The sequence below is a fragment of the Triplophysa rosa genome, linkage group LG9, assembly GCF_024868665.1.
Source record: "Triplophysa rosa linkage group LG9, Trosa_1v2, whole genome shotgun sequence".
NCBI classification, from domain to species: domain Eukaryota; kingdom Metazoa; phylum Chordata; class Actinopteri; order Cypriniformes; family Nemacheilidae; genus Triplophysa; species Triplophysa rosa.
Genome location: NC_079898.1, coordinates 11,462,173 through 11,483,370, shown reverse-complemented (window position 1 = coordinate 11,483,370; position 21,198 = coordinate 11,462,173). Strand labels below are relative to the sequence as shown.

General features: G+C 38.3%; 1 protein-coding gene across 4 annotated transcripts in view; it reads left to right on the top strand.

Moving 5' to 3' along the window:
• slc4a11 (solute carrier family 4 member 11) overlaps positions 1-21,198 on the top strand; it is a 48,289-nt gene that overhangs the window by 8,003 nt on the left and 19,088 nt on the right. For 2 of the 4 annotated variants that reach the window (XM_057341774.1, XM_057341776.1), the window contains exons 2-7: positions 6,117-6,167; positions 8,653-8,775; positions 12,483-12,526; positions 14,474-14,702; positions 16,898-16,930; positions 19,352-19,433. In XM_057341774.1, coding sequence (XP_057197757.1) covers positions 6,117-6,167; positions 8,653-8,775; positions 12,483-12,526; positions 14,474-14,702; positions 16,898-16,930; positions 19,352-19,433 — 562 coding nt within the window. The remainder of the gene's footprint in view (positions 1-6,116; positions 6,168-8,652; positions 8,776-12,482; positions 12,527-14,473; positions 14,703-16,897; positions 16,931-19,351; positions 19,434-21,198) is intronic. The other 2 variants (XM_057341775.1, XM_057341777.1) reach the window with 1 other exon arrangement.

Below are 21,198 nucleotides of genomic sequence, written 5' to 3'. Positions count from 1 at the left end.
CACAGTAAAATGGCATTAGAAAAATATCTTCAGATAAGACTGTCAGACAGGGCTTGGTAAAGGTTGGTAACACAGTACCCATTGCTGGAGGATCCAAAGACGAAGTACCAGGAAAGGTCAGAGTGGGGGTAAATAGCACAGAGACTGCCGACCCCTCCAGAGGGCCTGTAGGCATGGCTGGACTGAAGGTGTTTCGTCTCTGGAGAAGGTCCTGACAAGTACACGAAGAATACAGATCAGCTGTGGGTGTCACTGACTTGAAGTGAGAGAGAGTTGTTGTTGCGATCGCCTTAACCGGCGTACGTTTTCTTTTTGAATGATGTTAGGAGAGACATGTAAAGAATGAGCTATTTGCTAGTTTTGGATATTAGTGCAAATGCTAGTGCAAGTTGTTGATAAGACTTATGTGGCTAGTAGCACATCAGGCGTAACATAAAAATCTTGCCTCATTCCCTGACTGAAAATTCTCATTCCCCTTTAAGAGGGCGGCAATGTATAGGTGACCTTGAAACCTCAGTCAGACAAGACTCCATATATTATTCATTTTAATATATGTCTTTCTATAATTTTCCATAGAGAAAATGTTTTGAAAATCAAATGCCACCTTTTTAGGTCAGTACAATATGACTGTTTAAAAGATTTTTATTAAATGGTCACTATTTTTTCATCTCTTTAGTTTTTCATTTTCATGGCCCAGAATGACTTTATTTTGTGCGTGTTTTGCACTAAAAAAACGACCAATTAAACACATCGCCCAGCCCTACAACCAATTTATAATTATGTAATCAGTGACAGCAGCAGTAGGAGTACAATTACCAGGAAATATTTGAGTTAAGATCTTTTTCTATAATAATGTTTCTGAGACTGAATACAACAAGCAAAGCAAAAACTGCATTAGTTACTTAAAGCTGGCCTTTCAGTAGACAGATTTACTCTCACACAGATGCACAAGCGTATGAACATCAGTCAGTCACTAACATTAGAGAACAAATTTGAATGATTGGAAAATGTGATCTTAGCTTTTCAGTGTGATCTTTATGTAAAGATCAAGGGTGAATTTTAAATGGCATGTTTGTGCCCCTGAAGGGCACTGCAGGAGGCGGGATGCTTTTTCTAGGTTGGTTGCAAATGAACAACTGAATTTTAGTCACCACGTGGTCGGTTCAAAGTAGTCATTTTGCGTCCTATTATAATGTGATTATGGGTGGTTAGTGCACACTTTATTTCAAGACTCCATCTTGAAAACTAAAAGATTTAAAATTAGCTAATTGCTGTCTGGTGTCCATGGACCAATAAGAAATAGTCCTATGTAATGATTGAATATAGAGGTCATTAAAAAAAACAAAGACAAATGCCTGTATTACATGCAAACGTTTTATTCAACAGTTATAAACTTACTAGTAAGATTTTTAACATGGTCAAGTTTTTATAGCATCAAGGTAAATAATCAGATTCAGAATAAAGTGTCATATCATGTGTGTGTGATAGTATAACACCATGCTTCCTTTAGAGTGCTCTCTTTAAGTATTCTGCCCTTCAGAGTGAGTAATGTCATACTGATACTTTCATTACAGTGGAGTTTAGTGCAAGGCAGTTGTACTCACATTGTTTAGGTGATATTGCTTTCTTTTCCCTTATGGTTCTTTTATTTGTTGGTAAACAAATATGTAAATATGACAGAATATTGTGCTAGAATGGTAAAATTGGCATTTATTTGATGTGATCGTGGATGGTCCCAAGTGAACGTTTTCAGAAAGCTTGTCATATTTGATTGCAGTGTGGTACTGTACACAGTAAAATCGCCAGTGGTAAAAAAGGTCAAATTAACACTCACAGTGTTTATATAATCCACATTTTGGATTATATAAACACTGTGAGTGTCAATTTGACCTTTTTTACCACTGGCGATTTTGCTGTGTATCAGCTTATATCCAGACAGTCTGTTTCCTGCACTGACATGTTGAGCTTTTTACATCCTGCTGAATATCACGACACCGGCGCATGTGTTTTTGTGCTGTCACTGAAGAGAAACATGAGGAAAGCACTGCCGGTATGTCTGCTTGATGTTGTATCCCTAGATGAACATTTTACTGCTGTTTCATAACTCAGAAAATGTAATGGAGGTCTCAGTTATGTTTACTAAAATTAGCAACTTTGTCACAGATGTATTTCCTAAAATACTTTGGGATAAATATAGATGCAAAGAACACATTGTTGATAGACAGAATTAGTTTAGAGCTACAGTATAACTTGTTCTTGCAAAAATTTGATGAGGAATGTTTAGATATTAAGTAATTATAAAACAAATATTTGTATTGTTTCTTTGGAATCTTAAAAAAATATATTTGAGGAGTTGGTGAGATCTCTTCCCTTATTTAAAATGTTTTAATAAAAAATTGTAGTTTTGAAAAATGTGTTTAAAACTATGGTCACTCACGAGATAAACAGTTTATTTTTTATCTCGGTCTATTTTTATATGGCCTAATAAACGTTGTCATTTTACATTATTGAGCCATGTTGCAATCATATGACCTGCACATTACATGCTTTATCTTGGGAAACCCTTATTATCACACATTTGCTTGAAAGTAATTAATCATGGATGAATTTAATTAGAGGATTAGCCGGTTTGGATGGACTGTAGTGAATTTCTGCAATGCTCTCATTAACTTCAAACCTTTAATTTTGTATGATGCTGCATATCCATTTGATTGTGTTTTTAGTTTTCCATGCTTCGTAATGCCAGTGTTCAAGCGTATCAATGGTAGTAGTTGTACATGCATGCTCTCTTTATAATGGGTGAGGGGATGTGGGGATGCTGGAGCTGGCAAGAGAGGTACCTGACAATTAAGGGAGTCAGAAAGTGGATGAAGAGAAACCTCAGTCACGGCTGACTTAACCTCATGAATATCCCTTTAAACGGCACCCAATGACTGTAGGCAACTAGGGATGCACCGAAACGAAAATTCTTGGCCGAAGCCGAACGTGATGTGAAACACTTGGCCGAAGGCCGAATAATACCGAACACCGAACATGGTTTTTTGCATTTCTTCTATTTATTAAGCTATTTTTTTCACTATTGCACAAACTGAATAGTCAAAATGTGCTTTTTATAATTTCTCTTGCGTTTCAATAAAATACAATACAACTTAATATAAAATTGAGCAAAACAGTAAATTCAAACAAAAAATTGAGCCCTCTCCCTTCATGAATAGCCTATATTAATTAGGCCTATAACTGACTGCTAAAAGAATGTAATAAGTTACTCTGTACCCCTACAACAAAACACTTCATTAAAAACTGTCATTCCACATTAGGCCATAAAATAAAAATACGAATAAACTAAAACTGTTGGATTATTATAGGCTACATAGCAAAATGATTTGAGAAAAAAAAACATCCAATGCAAGCAATTCTGACTGATGCTGACTGACAACCATTTCAGTTCACGTCTCTCCTCCAAACTCACACAACTGTGCACAGAACATACTTTGACAAGTTGTTTTGTACAGGGAACTGTGTGCACGCGACCACTGTATGATGTCAAAGGATGTCGCGAGCGGCGGGTCTACTGTCAGACAGCCCGCTTACGTCTGAAGTAAAGTTACCTTCGGTGCGGCAAGTCCCGTGCTGTGTCTTTCTCTGACACTTTAAAATGCTCCACACACACACGCACGCACGCACGCACACACACACACACACGCACACACTCACGCACTGCCAAAATGTTTGCGGCAGTAATAAAGCGCACGCGTGTCTCTCTCTCTCTGCGCTGGTTGCTGCTTGATCTTATCACGAGTCATGTTCGGTAAAATTTATTCGGCCGAACACCGAACTTGCGTTTTTTGCTATTTTCGGCCGAACATTTTCGGTGGCCGAACATTCGGTGCATCCATATAGGCAACAGGTGTGAGTATGTGTGCTTGTTTCATGTAAACGTGTGCTTCAACGAATGGTAGACGGTCAAGAGAATCATAAGAGTGTGTATTTAAGTGTCTATATAACGTTATTTAAAGCTGCCATAACACACATAGTTTCTGCCAATCTCATATTAATCCCTGTTATAGTTTACCCGTGGATGTTATTTACTAGTGATGGGAAATGAAGCCTCAATTGAAGCACCGAGACGTTCCCCTGACTGTTTCGAGATGAGAATCAAAGCTTCGAGAGTGTCGAAAACAGCGCCATCTGTTGGTTAATAAAACATATAGCAGTCGCTTCTGGAAGAAGCTATGTCAGACGAAGCAACCAGCAGATGTAATTCAGATGAATTTTAATGTGTACAAATAAGCTTGGAGTACAGCGTGTGTGTGAATGGTCAATATAATAAATTAATTTACTCATTCAAGTGTGCAATAAAAATTAGTATGAGTTAATATTCATACGATTCGATAGTGTATGTTGTACAGAATAATGCTCACACGCACATAATCTCACACACACACATGTATATGTACATACAATACTATCTATGCATTATTATGTGTGACTAAAATGTGAATAAGGCAATGAACTCATAAAAAAGATCTGGGGTTCGAACGTTCTGACACGCAAAGCGAAACATGCACGTGACTGAGCAGAAATTGAAGCTTGGTTTGTCATGGTCACGTGATTTCTCCGTTAACAACACAAGCTTAGAATCGAGGCTTCATCTGGCACGCCCAGTTTTGCTCGACACAAGCTCCGAAGCCTCGGTTCAAATGTCACATCCCTATTATTTACCTGTGGATGTTATTTGTATTACTCACCTGTGGATGTACCTATGGATGTTACATGTTTACACTTACCTGTGGATTTATACCTGCCATTTGTTCTCCTGTGTACCTCCATTAAATCCCCAGTTCAGTTTACTCCATGTGTGGCATCATCCTTCTGCCCTAAAGTGTTACACACGATGTGTAGATGTGTATGCGCTGATTGTCAACAAAACACAGACATATGACTTAGTTTCACTTTCAGCATGCTGTCATTTTCAAACGATCTCCAAATCCAGCGTTGTATCCACCGTTTATATAACGTCCATCACTGAAATTCTGTGAACAAACAAACACCTCGACTTCTCTCACTTTCGCAAGAGTGACGAGCTGCAGCTGCAGGCCCACAGCACAGCCAGTCTTGATGGTAAGCGGATCTTCCTCGATCGTCGGTTGATGCGTGGGCGGGCTATTTCTTTCGCCTTGCTGTGGGCGTGCTTTTCTGGGAGAATTGCCCAATAAGGGACTAAGAAAAGTTGTTACGAAACGGATTTTCATATTCGAAAAAAACTTTCCGAAACCTATACGAATGCCGGGGGAGTGTATCGAGCACAGAAATACTACGTAATACGTCCAACTCGTTTTTTGACAAGTTGACAATGTCAAGCATGAGAAGACGGCACGTTTAACATTGTAAAGAAGTCAGAATGCATGAAACACCGTTTCATGGCCCCTTTAAAGAAATGCAGGCTTTAAAGATACAGGGCAGGATTTATATATGCAAATATTCATCATATTAACATGTGGATGATATACAAAAACCAGATTTGCCATTTACCTCACATGCTGTAGTTAGGAACACATACTAGTACATACTGTAGTAACTCTTCGTGCAGTGTTGGTAACTGAAAGTAGTGACACTTTTAATGTAACTACATTTTTCAGTAGTGTATACGTACAGTATTAGGACGTCCTCCGCTTTTTTTAAATAACGTGGCTTTTTCAGTAACAACAAAGGTAGACAAATCCCTGAAACATTGTTTAGATGATATTAATTATATTATGCATTCAGCTGTACAATTGACGTAATTGAATGCTCTTCTAAATTGTCCTCTAAAGTGTGCTTTGGATGTCTGAGTCATTGGTTTGTTAGGACACAAAATGTACAACATTGCCTTTTATATTTAAATCTTCTGTTAAATGCTGCTGTTTAACTTTATGTTTTGGGGTGTATAAATGAGTGTGACTTGTACATTACTGAATGAACCACAAGGAGTTTTATGTAAAGTTAATGATATTGTAGCTTGGCAGACTTGCCCAACACTGTCTTTCTGCGATTTTTAACAAGCACAAACACACATTTATACTCACACACTCAAAAAAGAAGTATCTTGTTAATTGTGAGTTTTATTTCTCTTACAGAGGCTCCCTCCTCAGGGATGGCTAAGAATGGATACTTTTATCAAGAGATGGGTGAGTATATGTTTATCAGACTTGGTTTGTGTGTTTGTTTGTTTAGCACATGGCTCAGAAGAGAGGTGCAGGTCGAGCCGGGAGCAGCAAAAGGAAAATCCTTTATTTCAGAAATTTAAATTGCTGGATTTCTTGCTAGTTTCAAAAACAGACACTTTTTTCTGCCTCCAGTTCTGCTGCATTGATGCACAATGCAGTAAAATCCAAACGAAAATTGGTCTCTCTCGCAGCCGTGAATGAAGCCTGTAAATGAAATGATCATTTCTCAGGAAACTTTGTGACAACTTTTCAAGAGCTCTCTCTTCATGTCATTTCAGAAATCACTGTTTACGTCAACACTGTGGTGGTTTGATTCAAGGGATTCTTGTTTATGCGTTTGTAATTATAACGAAGTATAGGGGTATTTTCAATAAATTAGTTAATTTGATCATTTTGAATAAGCTCTCAGCGAATCAAACGCTTATGAATACGATCACCTACGCGGCTTTGAGCTTGAAAGAGCAAGCGAGGAATGGGAAAAAAGGGGAGTGCCATCGTCGGGGAGGGGAATATCCTCTCGCCCGCTCGCCGTGCGTCCAGGGCAGCAGAGTCAATGAGCACACGCTTGGATTAACAGCCCCTTCTCTTCTCTGGCTTTACATAGAGAATAATAGAGGGAAGGATTAGTGAATAAATGAATTGATGAGGAGAACGATATGGAACCGATAGCCACTCACATGCCACATTCAGCGTGAGAGCGGCGAACAATGACGAGCTTCCACGTGTGGATAAATCACAGCTTCAACCACACTCTGGCTATACAGTCACATCTGTGGGGTGTTAAGCCCTAAGAACACTTTACATTCAAAAGAGAGGAAAGAAATTCTTGGAATAATGAAGCCTTGATGTCTTTAAATGGATGAAATTCTGCTTTACTGTAGTGGGACATCAATTCATGTGAAGTAATGGGTTGGTGTATATTAAATGTTAAAGGTAATTGTGGGTAGGCAAGAGGCTGGTGTTATAACTATTTGGACATTTGACAAATAACATCCTTGCATTAACCTGTGCAACAGAAACATTTTTATTTAACATCATATTTTTTGTTAAAATATGTTTTTTACATGAATATTTTGGGGAAAACGGATATAAATCATTACATAGAGAATATCTGTGAGAAGATATAGTAAACCATACTGTAGCATAAGGTCAATGCACACATTTATCATTTAAAATGTGAACTCAAGCTCAGAATATAACTGCAAATTGCAAAACAAGTCCAATGAGATGAAAGGGAAACGACTACAGAGTAAAAAACTGCAATACTGTATATCATAATTTGCTGTGCAGTCATCGTAAGTAATTGCATGCATTTCTTGTGACTCAAATATCAATTTAAAATTGATACATATTTCTAATTTACATATTTATAAACGTTTTTATTTAATAATACTTATTAAATATGAAAGTGTAGATTTTAGGTGCTGTAACTGGTTTACTCATTTAATTAACTTTTAGATTTTTGCAGTTAGGCATACATATAAACTGCATGTAAATAAGTTTTTCACCGTATTGATAGCACAGATGTCAATATTTGATGGTTTAAATACCCATGTGAGGTCTGTCTTAAAGATTTTAAAGCATTACACAGTCAGGTAGGTGCGACTTTTAGAATCATCACATCCATGGCAGTCCATGTTCCTCATAAATGGGCAGATGAAAATTGAAATCAAATTACTTTGACATATAATACATATAAAACATATAATAATAATAATAAAAATGTTTAAAAGTTACATATAATGACATTGAATGTTATTATGAAGATCTGTCCTTTCCCCTATTTGTTGGGTATTTAATTCACACAAATCTTTGTCTTTCCTCTTTTGTCACATCTATTACGCATGTATTTCCCTCATTTTAAATAGAAAATGTGTGTATAGACTTTTATTTTCAAATTATCAACAATATACAGTATATACTGTATATATATATGTGTGTATATAGTTCAGTATATTGGTAATAAATTGGGCGGTTTCCTGCACAGGGATTAGTTTAAATCAGGACTAGGCCTTATTTAAATTAGGATATTTAAGTTGTTTTTAAAAGCGTACTTTACAAAAAACATTACTGATGTGCATCTTGAGACAACACAGTCGCACTGATATATTTTAAGAAATGTCAATGCAAGTTGCTTTCGATCAAGACACCTCTCTAACATTTTAGTTAGTCTGGAACTAGGCTTAATACCTGTCCGGGAAACTGCCCAATCTCTAACAGTTCATATTTCAAGTTCTGACTGCAAATGTCACATCCATAATGGTGGAATTGCCCTATAATAGGAAATTGTTTCAAATAGTTGAAAAGAATATTTGAATAGTTAGATGAAGCATAAGATGTCACATTGACACACTCCAGGACACTTATGTTAGCTATCCAAATATATGAATATATTGAAAGTGTGTGTAGATTGAAACTGTTTGTGTGTGTTTGTGTCTGGTCTTAGAGCAGAGGGAGAGAGAGGAGCAGGAGGAGGGGAGCGAGGAGAGAGAGGAGGGCCAGGACTCTCCCATCCCATCAGGAGATGACATTCATCTCTACGGTAGCCAGACGCACCAAGGAGGAACAGGTCAGTGATTGTGTGTGTTGTGCGAGCGAGTTCAGGATGGGATGGCAGTTAGACCCAGAGCTGTTGATTAGCTCTGGAGATGCTCAGGTTAGCAGGTCAGCTGTTGCCAAGGCAACAGTCTCAGGTGTGCTGTGATTATGTCGTAGCCCCCCCCCGCACCAAACCCACACACGGTGACAGGTCACCTGTTGTCACTCAAGACCACACGAAATGCAGTTATTCTGTTTTTTTCTGCATTCAGTCTCTGTAAAAAAAGACAATTGGGAAGAAGGGTGGAAACCTTCAAAAAAACAGATGTTACTTAAAGAACAAATGGTTTAAGCATAAGACACAAGGGTGGAAAATGTCTTAAGAGTTTCTGGAGCAAGAAACCCTGCTTACCATATGTATTTTTCAAGAAAAAACCCAAATGCTACGAATACGAAATAAGGATTCTTGCCGCATTTTCAGTTTTGAAAATGGAACACATTAAAAACTATAATATCCCATGGGTGTGATGTAATATATCTGATATTACTGAAGCTGCTCAGAGCTCACAGCAGCTTTTGAGAGTGAACACAGTAAACCAGCAGATAGCTGACCCACCTGGGCAGAAAAGACAACGTTCTCTTACTGTTTACTCAAATACGGTTAGTTCTGTTTTAAAATTCTCTTTTCTGCACGACTGACTCCCGCTGTGCGTTTGGTGGGCCGGTATTAGCACAAGTGGGGTTTGTTCACACGGTGTCTCATTCGGTCTGATGTTCTGTCATCCTCAGCGCACGAGCTGTCAGCACTTGTCTAGATTAAAACCGAATTCCACTCATCTGACATGCTGCTGGGAATCTGAACTGTGTAGGATGTGAGGGTGTGTTGGTGAATATGTATAAACCAAGGCCTCGGAGCATGTCGTTTTAAGTGATAATTCCCCTGATTTCAGCGATTGGCCTGACCAAACATCCAGCCACATTATTTAGCAGGCTGCTGAGTTTTTACTGCTGGTTCATTGCTGAAGATGAGGACAAATATTAAAGGTATATACTTTATGTAAGAGAACAAATGTGTAAACCTGACGTTTTCCAAACCAAAGTGAGGAGAGAGTCGCAACATACCGGTGAACAGTCATGTGAGAGGAGGCAGAGCCTCTTTAGTAGAGATGCACCGATACTAAATTTCTCCACAGATACCAATAGCTGATTATTCAGAGTGATATCTGCTGATGCTGATACTGATTCTGAAGATTAAATTAATATTTCTTAACTTTCTGAATTATATTAATGACTATTTAAATTGAACATCAAACTGGTGATGTTTCTTAACATTTTCTATATAGAGCACAAATTCATTGCATTTTCCTGTCCTCTTTTGATTGACATGATACATTGGTCCTGATCATAGGCTGTTTTAGTCAGCTGTTTTAGCTGTTTTAGCCGTAAAGAACTCATCCACTCAGACATCACCAATTGTCCAAATGGAAATGAACTTCACAAAGACCGTTTTTTAGCGACTGGCTTTGCTGGATTGTATTAAGGTTGCACCCCCACATACCTAACTCTTGGTTCACACCAAACGCGAATTAAGCGTCTTGCGCGAGTAAATTACATACAAAGTCAATGCAAAGACACATGTAGACGCAAACTCACGGCAGGGGGTGCGAATGACACGAATCGGGCGAAGCGATTGCCTCGAACGCGCGTTAATCTCGTCTCCCGCGAAGGTTGAAAATATTTGTCAGATCGCGTCACTCACGTGAAAATAATGAACTTTTCCCGCGAGTAATAAAGAGCATGGAACGCGAGTGTTCGCGTTGGTGTGAACCCAGCATAAGACCTTTATTACACCTGCAGTTTATAGAGCATTGACTAGAGGTACAAAATGAAAGTTGCTTTAATTGTAATAGTCAAATTATATTAGAAGTACTTGTATTGTGTTATACAATTGGTATTTTGACCAATATTGAGATGAGGATTTAGCACAATTACTCATTGACTTTGAAATAGATAAAACAAATAAAATATGGATGCTTACATTTCAATAAATAATGTAAAATAATAAATAAAAATCAGTTACATCGAAAAAAATTAGATCAAATACATTGTACACGTTGCAACCTACTGAAAACTCCTTAACATACATTCAACATTTTCGTTGGCTACATTCAACATATTGAATGTAAATGTCACAGCTTTGGTGGGACTTAAGTTTTATCATTTACTGTAGGGAGAGGTGAAAGTGCCTGTTGTAAAGAAAAGAAGTGTGCTGTGGATTTACTTTTGTGCTGTTAATGCAATGCTTCTCCAATTAATATACAATTTATAACACAAGAAAAAATGAGACAATCCTTGCTAAATATATCACAATAATTGTTTTACCTTTATTTTATTTTCATGGTTGTTGGAAGCCATAATTGAAATTTAAAATCGATTACGATTAATTGCACATCCTACGGTATTGATAACCGTGGTTTATAGTGTATAGTAAATGATGTTTAATACAGTATGTCTTTAATAAATGTGTATCAAATGAAACATGAATTTAGATTAGATTAAGAAGCAAACACAGAGAAGGGGCCTTGCATCATCATACCATAAGTCCACAACACAGCACTGTGGTGAAGATCTGTCCTCCCGCCTCGGGCAGATCACTGATGCTGGTTTGATTGTGTGCAGTTTTGATAACTAGCTAATTGCTGAATTCTCTTTGGATTAGAGTTTGCAGAATAATGAAGTTAGAGTTCAGTTAATGCTGCCTTTTATCTGATGTTAATACAGTGCTTTTGAATTGCATAGCCTGCAACTCACTGAGCTTTAATTGGGTGGTTAGATGCTTTGATACATTCCAGTTCAACGTTATTTGACCTCACATAATTGTTAAATGCATACTGCATGTTGATCTAAAAAACAGCAAACATCTGAATATGTAAATGATGAAAGATGAGAGATAAAACAGATTCATGGAAGTGGAAAGAATAATAGAAGCAGTTCCAAATGGCAACTGTAAGCCGGTAAAAGGTTTGCGAGGTTATGTAACGTTGTTCGTTGAACAGTTTTACCTTTTAGTAAAACTCAAAGTTGTGCTTTTTATACTCAGTTTTTCCTCTTTAATCCCAAACCCGTCGAAGGGGCTGTTTAATCCTGGAGCTGAAGCAGAGAAATCAGACGCAGGTCGTGGTAATCCTACCCGAATATCTCTTTCCAGGGGAAGGACTTCTCGCGGGCCACACATGCAGGATCTCTCTTTTGAAAAAAGGCTGTCTGTCTTTATATAATCTCTAGATGGAGGAAGATGTGCATGCGGCCATCATGTGAGGGATTCAAGCTGAACTCGGTGCAATCCTAAACATTGTACTAAACCTGAATTAAACAAATAAAGAAAGGGCACATGGGCACACACGTGCACACCCGGCTCTCAGAGTCTGGACGGCGCTCGCGGTGCGTGGAGCATGTTGTGATGTATTTGGTGGTTCCTAGTAAATAGCGCATCGGGTGTTATGTATTGTTCTGTATTGAGGGACTGATATTTGAGAGAACGAGTTATTTTGGTGATGGTAGGGCTCTCTGCTGCTGATGGCTTTTATGTTCACTGTAGCTGTGTTTTCGAAACACTTTCATGCTATCAAAGGGCTCTTTTAGACACTACTGTATGTTCTTTTCTTTGGTTTATGATGGGTGTTGTTTCGGTTCACAGTATTTACCTCTGCAGGCCTTTTTATTCTCTTTTTCCTATAGAATCTGATGTCCATGGCTGTGTTCTGCTCAACACATCGAGAAGGGTGAGAATCTGTCTTCTTATTCACATGCCAAACAAATATTTTCAAAAGTAGTGTTCCTTAAAATCTGATTGGATAAGGCTCATTTGAAGTCGTAAAATGACCAATTTACTAAACCTGTTATTGCACATCAGTTTAATTCCATATTGAGGCATCAATGTTTTTAATATTCACAAATATTGTTTGTTTCCAGATATAAATAAAAATGAATAAATATATGTTCATTTTGTAATTGTAATTTAATATAATCTAATTTGTAATTAAAAGTTTTTGAATTAGAAAAGCTAAAATGTCAAGGTAAAAAGCATTTTCCGTATTGGACTATTTACAATCACATACTTAAAGGTGTGATGAACTGGGCTTGTTTATTGTTTTATACTGTTGTATGAGGTCTACTTATGACGTTCGTGTTGTTTTTATATATTTTTTATATTCAAAATCATCAAAATCAATAAGTAATAATAGCTTATTTTCTACCCGGGTTTTGAGGCCGACTCGACAAACGCTCTGTTTTAATGGGCGTGCCGCATTGAAGACTTGGAAGTAAACGCCCACTGCTATGATTGGATAACAGTTTACGTAGTAAACTTAGTTGGAGCCTTCTGTGAATTTGGTTAGACACGTAATGTTAGGTTACACATTAGCCTTTTTCGCACAGGATTAGTATTATCTGGGGACCTCGTGTGATTTACCTCCCCACATCTGTATTTCATGTGACGCATTTGCACGGGATAAGTGAAGCCTGTGATTTTACTCAAATTTACTGACTTATTTCCCGGATGTGATGGCAAGACTTTGATGGCAAGTTTGTATAACCTATAGTTGTATGGTGTTTTATGATATATGCCCGTACCTGTCAGCATTTGAGACCCGTGATCGCGAACCCGACAGAAGATCACCGCGATCGTGGGTCTCAAATGTTACGAGAGTTTCCATGATAAATTAACAAACGGGAGACTCCCGGTAATTTATGGATATGACCCAGCACCTGAAATAATACCAAAACACTTTAAAATAGCCTCCATTATTCGCAAACGGTGGATAAAACCTTGAAAATGATATATGAGCCCGCCAAATCACAGAGATGCCGATTCGCACGGGACTAATATTATCACAGGCCTCGGTGTTCGTCAAAATATGGTAGGTAATTTATGGGGGATTTTTTACTTTACAAATTACAGACATGGCCGATTCGCACGGGATTAAGATCACAGACAACCTCTGCAATTATTACAAATGACTAGAGGTCCCCAGGTAATACTAATCCTGTGCGAATAGTGCTCAGGGCATATCAAGCGATCTCTAACAAAGCAATAATGACTCATAGTACAAATATGTTTTACTCACATAAGATTGCTGCGCCATTCCTATCGTATCCGATATTGATGGCACAGCATTGCTTTTTAATTGTAGTCTCTCCGCCAATCCAGCATCAACCTCTGCCTTGTTCACAAAGGAATCCGCGGAAATGTTTTACCCACGTGAGCTGGAACGTCTTTAAAAATAAACTTCAACCACGCATTACTAATGTCGGAATCCGAAGGAAGGTTATGCAGCGACTGTGTTCTTCCACAACCAGGCACTGCACAATATTTCACGATCTTTAACGGCATGTTTATAGCTTGCTAGCTCTATCTGGTTCCGTGCAACTTGTGTTACTTCAGTACTGTCATGCTCGAACCAGTGGGCGGGGCTAGAGAAGACGTCATTATCAATGACGTCATAGATAAGGTGCTTTCCAGGACTTGGCGTTCGCTGGGCCTGGTGTCAATAACAGATTTAATCTCAGTAACAAGGGTGTTTTCAGTTCTGACACTTACAGGATTTGCTTGAATATGATTCCCTCTTATATAACAAAAGCTCGGGTTAAAATTGATGTCTTAATTCATCGCTCCTTTAAGGTTCACCGTGGCTTTGAAATAATTGGTGAATGTGAAATATTTTTTTCAGTATGTGAAGCTGATGAACTTTGAGGAGGAGGTGCGGGCTCACAGGGATCTGGATGGCTTTCTGGAGAGGGCTTGCATTCTGCTGCACGAGGACGAGACCTCTCTGGACGACGTGTTGAAGACGATGCTCCGCCACGTCTCACAGGACCCTCGCACCGCCGAACCCGCCTGCAACTTCGAGGAGATCATGAGCTCGCTTTTCACAGACGCCGGGTCACAGGAGGTCAATGGTGAGCTTGCATTAACGTATGTGTGGTCTTTCATTGGAAAAGGTTGCTGAAAACCTTAGAGAGATGATTTGACTGACATGAATATAAGCACAGCAATTTGGCGTTAATCAATGGTAATTTTATTTATAAAGCTTTTTAAATCATAATACAAATTTTACATTTAAAAGGAAATGAAGAATTATGAAGAGTGTGAAAGGAAAGGTCTAAGAATAAAAGAATAAAGGAATAAAAGGAATTAACAATAATTAAGTATTTTGCCGTCCCTGTCGATCCTATAGCTTTGAAATGTCAGAAAGAGGACTTGCTCTGACTGACCTTATAAAAAGAAGTTAGGTGATAATAATGCTCTGTTGTCCAGCCGTTCACACATTAGACTCACAGGAATTGTCAAAACTTCCCAGAGGACACACACTCCTCTATAAGGTCAGCATCTCTCTGTAGCACTAACCTTCCCTCTCACAGACACTAACAGTGCTTTCAAACAGGAGAAACTTCTAAAAAGGGCGAGACTATGGGCAATTTTAACTTGCTAATAATAACTTTATTATTCATCGGCTATTTAAAGATTCATTCATACAGTTTAATTTGACAACTAGTATTAAGTTTTAGAGTTCAGGAAGAGAACTATACCAAGCATTAGTTGGGAAAAGTAGGTTTCATCACTCTTCCTTGTTTGTGAGAGTTTGTGTTGATATTAAGAGTTGATACCAAACCACTAGAGATACAGATAAGAAGCACTGTTTATAAGCACCTTTTTAAAAGCTATTAAAGTGTTTATTCAGTGAGAAGAGTGTTTATAAGTGTTTTGGCAATACAGTATGTTATCAAACGTTTCTCATTTACCTTATTTGTAAATTTACACGTTTAAAAGCTGTATTTACAGTCAATATTGAAATGAAGTAAGCACCTCATTAGGGCTTTCTGCCAAAAACACTTACGCGAAGCGAGAGAAACTGACAAAGAGCGTGAGAGATGCTGAAAAGCTCTTGCTGAGACACACAGGTTTTCCAATTACAAACTATAATTGTAGAACATCAGAATTTAGCCTGTTCATGTGTAAATATCACCCCTGATATTTCTCACCACGCACTACACCCAATTATTTTCTGTCCTGATGATTCAACGTATGCTTGTTACTCACAGATTCATCCGATACAGGACCTTTCCAAAGTAGTATTTCAAAATGCTTCGTACTAAGTATTCGTGACCCCAGGATGTATTTATTCTCACAGCGTATAAATCAGTCTGTTGGGCCACATGACATGCGATGCCCTTTGGTATTTTCATGAGCCGGCAGCATTCTTTTTAGATTGTATTGATCATTTCCGGCTCACCGGTAATCTCTGTGGTTCTTATCAAGGTTTGCAAATTCACACTGAATACACCCAAAATATCCTTAGCTGACATCCGAGGCACCAATTAAACCCCTTCCTAGATTTGACTGTACCTTCCGTCCTGTCTGGTTTAACGCTGCAGCTAATTTGTTCCCGTAGCGCATCGAGTTGTGTCAACGGTGTGCTGCGGATTATCGCTAGTTGATCACAAAGTGAGGCCATCGATTTGGGGTTTTTCAAGTCTGGGGATGATGCGTTCTCGCTCGCCTCTGTTGCTAGGATACATAGCTGACATGTGAGAGAGAATCACATTAATGATAAAAGCCTGGGAACATGTAAATGAACTAATGTGTGATTGGGTTATAAAAATGTGGATGTCATGAATATGATAATGTATGATCATTTGGTTGCGAATCCTTGAATGGGATCTAATTGTGATTGCGTTGGTTGTGTGCACACGAGAGGTCTTCAGACACGCACACATTTTTACATCCCAAAGTCCTATCAATCTGGATATCAAATTAGGATGAAACGGCAATGAAGATCTCATTCAGCAAAGACACAGGCAGAAAAAGGGAGAAAAATCATATTTCATGTGAGTAAAGAGACCTGAGCATCTGCCTGACAACCCAGCCCCAATTAGTGAGAGAGGGAGGTTGAGTGTGGCTGTGTGGGTGGTTGGGTTATCTGTATTTATGTCTGAGAGAGATGTTTCACTGGCCGTCTTTCGTTCGGGGTTCGTGACATGTGATTTTGTATTCAACCTTACTTTAACTCTTTCCTTTCTAAGCTGAACTCAATGTGTGTTTGTGTGTGTTTGTTTGTGTCCGTGTGCGCGCCCGTGTGTTTTCTCTCGCACAGACAGGTCGGCGAAATTCATTTTCTATGACGACGGTAAGAACGATATGATCAGATGGGGGATATTACCCATAATTCATCTGTGTTTCTCCCCGAGTGCCGATGTTTCCACTGGATGTGATTGACATGTACCATTAGCCTCACGGACATACGCGTATCTGTTTTTATTTATTCAGATCCATCAATTTACTGCATTTTCCAGTTGATGCAATAACACAATCCAATTTAAACTCAGTATCCAGACATTTGAAATGTGTTGCTTTAAGTCCGTGCTGAATACTGAGTGATTTCCTTCCTCGTGGTGGTACGGTAGATTGGGCTGTATCATCCCCAATCTCATTTTTGCCTCATTGCAGTTTGGCTGATTGGCTGTGCATGGATTCCACTGTTGTGATTGAAAAGCCCACTGTCATTCTGATGTCTTCTTCTGCTTCTGCATTTATGCAGAACACACGCATTCACAGGAGTGAACAGACTTTTTAATAAGTCGTGGAAAAGTCAGTAGTGTGTGTGAATAAAAGCATCTCATTCCGTCCTGACATTCAGGCCTCTGGCAGTTATCAGAGCCTAGTTAATTTTCTAAATGTAAATGTGTGCGTATTACAACTGTGAGATATAGCTCAAAAATGTCTTCTTCGTAGCTTCCTGCCTTTCGACCATACATATTTAATAAATCCTGATATCGTCGCTGTCCTTCCAAAACCTCAGATGTCAAAATTAGCTTTTTTCAGGAAATGGATAAAAACACTGTACTTTTAAATAATTATTAGTGTGACGTTGAAGTTGATGACAAGCACTTTTTAACAGTTTTTATTTGTTAAATATTTGCAAAGCCCAGTAACAAACATAAAGGGTCAATCATAATTGTTCATGGCACAAAACTAAAATAAAAAATATATATAAATATGGGGATACAGGTTTTATAAGCACAGCAGCGATATTTAGGTGTTTACTATTAACAGGTGTTGTTTAGGATGGATTTTTAGGATTGTTTCGGAGGATTAACGTTTCAGCCAACCTTTGTTTCAAAGTAGAATAAGTGAAGTATATCAATTCCATTTATATGAATCAATCCAAACTATTGTATATCTTTAGCAATATGCTTATTTTGATTAAAACATTAAAAGCAAGTGTAATGCAATGCAGGGACTTCCATTAACATTTATGATGAAGCAATTGAATCAATCTTTAAGCAATTTATTAAAACAAATAGAATTAGAGAATTGATTTAAAGAAATCAAAATGTTTGAAAAACTCTATTTGCATTTCAGCAATTCAGGTTTTACACTATTAGAATTTCCATTTTTAGGTGAACAATCCATTAAACACTCACATATATTTAACATGTAACCATTATCAAGTACTGAAAAGAAATAATGTACATGCAATAAATAGCAAAACAATATAGATTATGCTATTGCATGCAAACGGTATATAAATGAACAATATTGGTCAGCATATATGTTTATGACCCATTATACATGAAGTTACAGCTGTGCACAGCATGCCTTGGCATACTTCTGATTTTCTGAAGTATCGCGGCACGAGTTGTTTGTTTTTTTTGCATCTCGAAGCACACCAAGGACACAGTCATCTCAGCTGTTTAACCATCTGCCAATTCACCGTAACCTTTACATTGCTCTATATTGCTCCATTCATACGGTTCCCCTTTTTTTTCCCTCTCTCTCTAATTCTTTCATTCCCGTCTGTTTCTCCATGGTGCTGAGTGTGTTGTCATGGTGATACCCATCTGTCCAGAGTGTGAGTGTGTGATGTCTTATTGATGAGACAGTGTGACTGTGTGCCAGAGACATCCATCCTGCCTGCTAAACAGCTCGCACATACACATGCTTTCACATACACACACATATTGTTTTTGCTAGTCATGCTTAACATCACATGTCACCTCTGTCGGACAGAGGACATACCTGTACACACACGTGCATCCATACTGCTTGTTGTTAATATGCTGGACGGCTCACATCTACACAAGACAGAGGGCAGGACACACATGCACACACACATACTGATTGATTAATTTGAATTAAACATTTGGTGGTGTTCTTGGAAAGGTCTTTATTGTCACTCACTGCTGGCTGCAGGGATGTGTATTGTCCTCTGGTGCGCTTCAGCTTCTGTTCCACCTTGATATGCATTAGCCTTTTCATGAAGAGGCGAGGAGTGTATTTAATTGCCAGCCCCTCCATCATATCACCCTCTCTTGTGTTGTCGCCATGTACTGTGCAGTGAAACTCTGTTGACTTAATCTTGGCGTCAGATTAGTAAGCAATCTCACTATTTGGGTTTCTCATTCGCACTTGATTTGAAGTCCTCTCAAAGTGGCACCAAGATTGTGGTTAACTTGAATCGATTGTTCAGTCGTTTCTCCATGCATGGTCACTCGTTGTCTTTAGCTTGCACCGGCCTACGATTTACCCCTGTCTTCTGTCTTTACAGTGCATCTGTTGTCAGAGACGCTGCAGTGTGTGACGGCCACAGCCACAGGGATTCAGTACCAGCAGTCTTGGCTTTGCATCCTGTGAGTAACCCGCGCATCTCTTATATTTGTAAGACTGACCCGATGGAGGTTCTTGGAAAGGGGTGTCAACAATATGTTTCTGGCCCATGAAAAGGCACAGTCATGATGAAGAAAGAGCCCACAAAATACCAATATATTAGGCATTTAAAGTGAAAGTGGCACTCTGAGGCACTTTGGTTACAGTACCTGCATCCACTAAGAAGAAACAAGAAGTTAGTTCTTACAAAAGGGCTAGCATTATTTATTTTGCTAATTATTAAAAAATTATTTATTGCCCAAATACTCTTGTGTGTCCAAACAATCTCCCAGTTGCTTCAGAGAGGGAAGCTATTTTTCACTTTTCTCGTAATTGTGGAGACTTTTGCTTTTGAAACACAACAGTCGTGGTGATAAGGTTTCAGATGCTCTTGTTAAATGGACTCCCACTATTTGTCCCTTTGGAATCTGACAAGTCACTCATATCACCATTTTTTGCACTTAGCATTGCTGAATAACAACTTCTGGCAAGGTTCCTTTTCACAAATTTAAAACCTTGTTTTTGGCAAGTGACCTAGACAATATATGGCAACAAAAGATAACCACGGCTTGTTTTTCACAGCAGCCTACGCAGATATTATTATTAGATTAATATTAACTCCTATAACAATGGGTGTTCATATTTTGTCCAGCTCCTGTATTTCCTCTGTGTATGAAGTGCTCAGAGGAAGCAGATGAGTCAAACAAAAGACATACACCTAGCACAGCAAAGTTAAAGAACGTACCGTGATCTTTAACTTAAAAAAAGAACAATCAGTCTAAGAGAGTCAATGAAGGAAGACGATCAAGGGTGAACCGGGTCAAAATGGCCATTCTAAAGGCAGAGGCTTTTGCCAATATTACTTTGTCATGGAATTCTGTGGCAGGCAAGAACAAGGTCTTTGAAAAAAGAGCCATTCATTTTTTAGAGGGTCCCTGTCACACCCCTCTATGTCTCGCTTCACTGGATACCTGTAGCTGCCGACATTAAGTTAAGAGGTTCTGGGTTCAAGGGGTTCATTGTGGATATTAGGGATGCACCGATACCAATAGCTCATGTACTCGTACTCGTATAGATACACCGATACCATAGACCGATACCTCACGTGACATAACTGACTGAAATATGTGCTTTGAAAGTTTGTGACTAGCACATAAAATTGCTTCAAAACACATTATGAAAAAAGACTTCTTAGTTTAGTTAAAGAGTTATTAGTGTCAGTGTGTTGTTCTTGGAAAATTGCCACCTCACCTCACCAAAAAAAAATACTGGTACAGGCATGGGTATTGGTATCGTCGAGTATACCATAAAAAAATCTGTACTCGTACTCTGTCTTTAAAAAACGATATCGGCGCATAGTGGATATGCATACTTTAAGAACTCTGTTAACCTAGAGTTTGTCTTTACTCTAAGTGTAGAAAATATATTTGTACAAAATACTACTTTCAAAAAAATGCCCCGGTCAAGCTGAGCAACATGAAGTGTATTTATTATAACTTGAGTATTTACAGAATGGAAAGATGGATCATAAATGGAAATAAATGTAGGATGGAAAGTAATACTGAGGACATGGGGGAAATGTAAAAACATGACATAACATGTTTTGTTTGAAACATTTGATTAGAGAAAAGGAGAAAAAAGAAAAGAAAAAAGGATTATTGGCAACATCTATTCAAACTAACGGAGGGCAGTTATATAATGAAAGGTGATTCATATCTTTAATTGTGATCTAAAAATAGTGAATTTAAT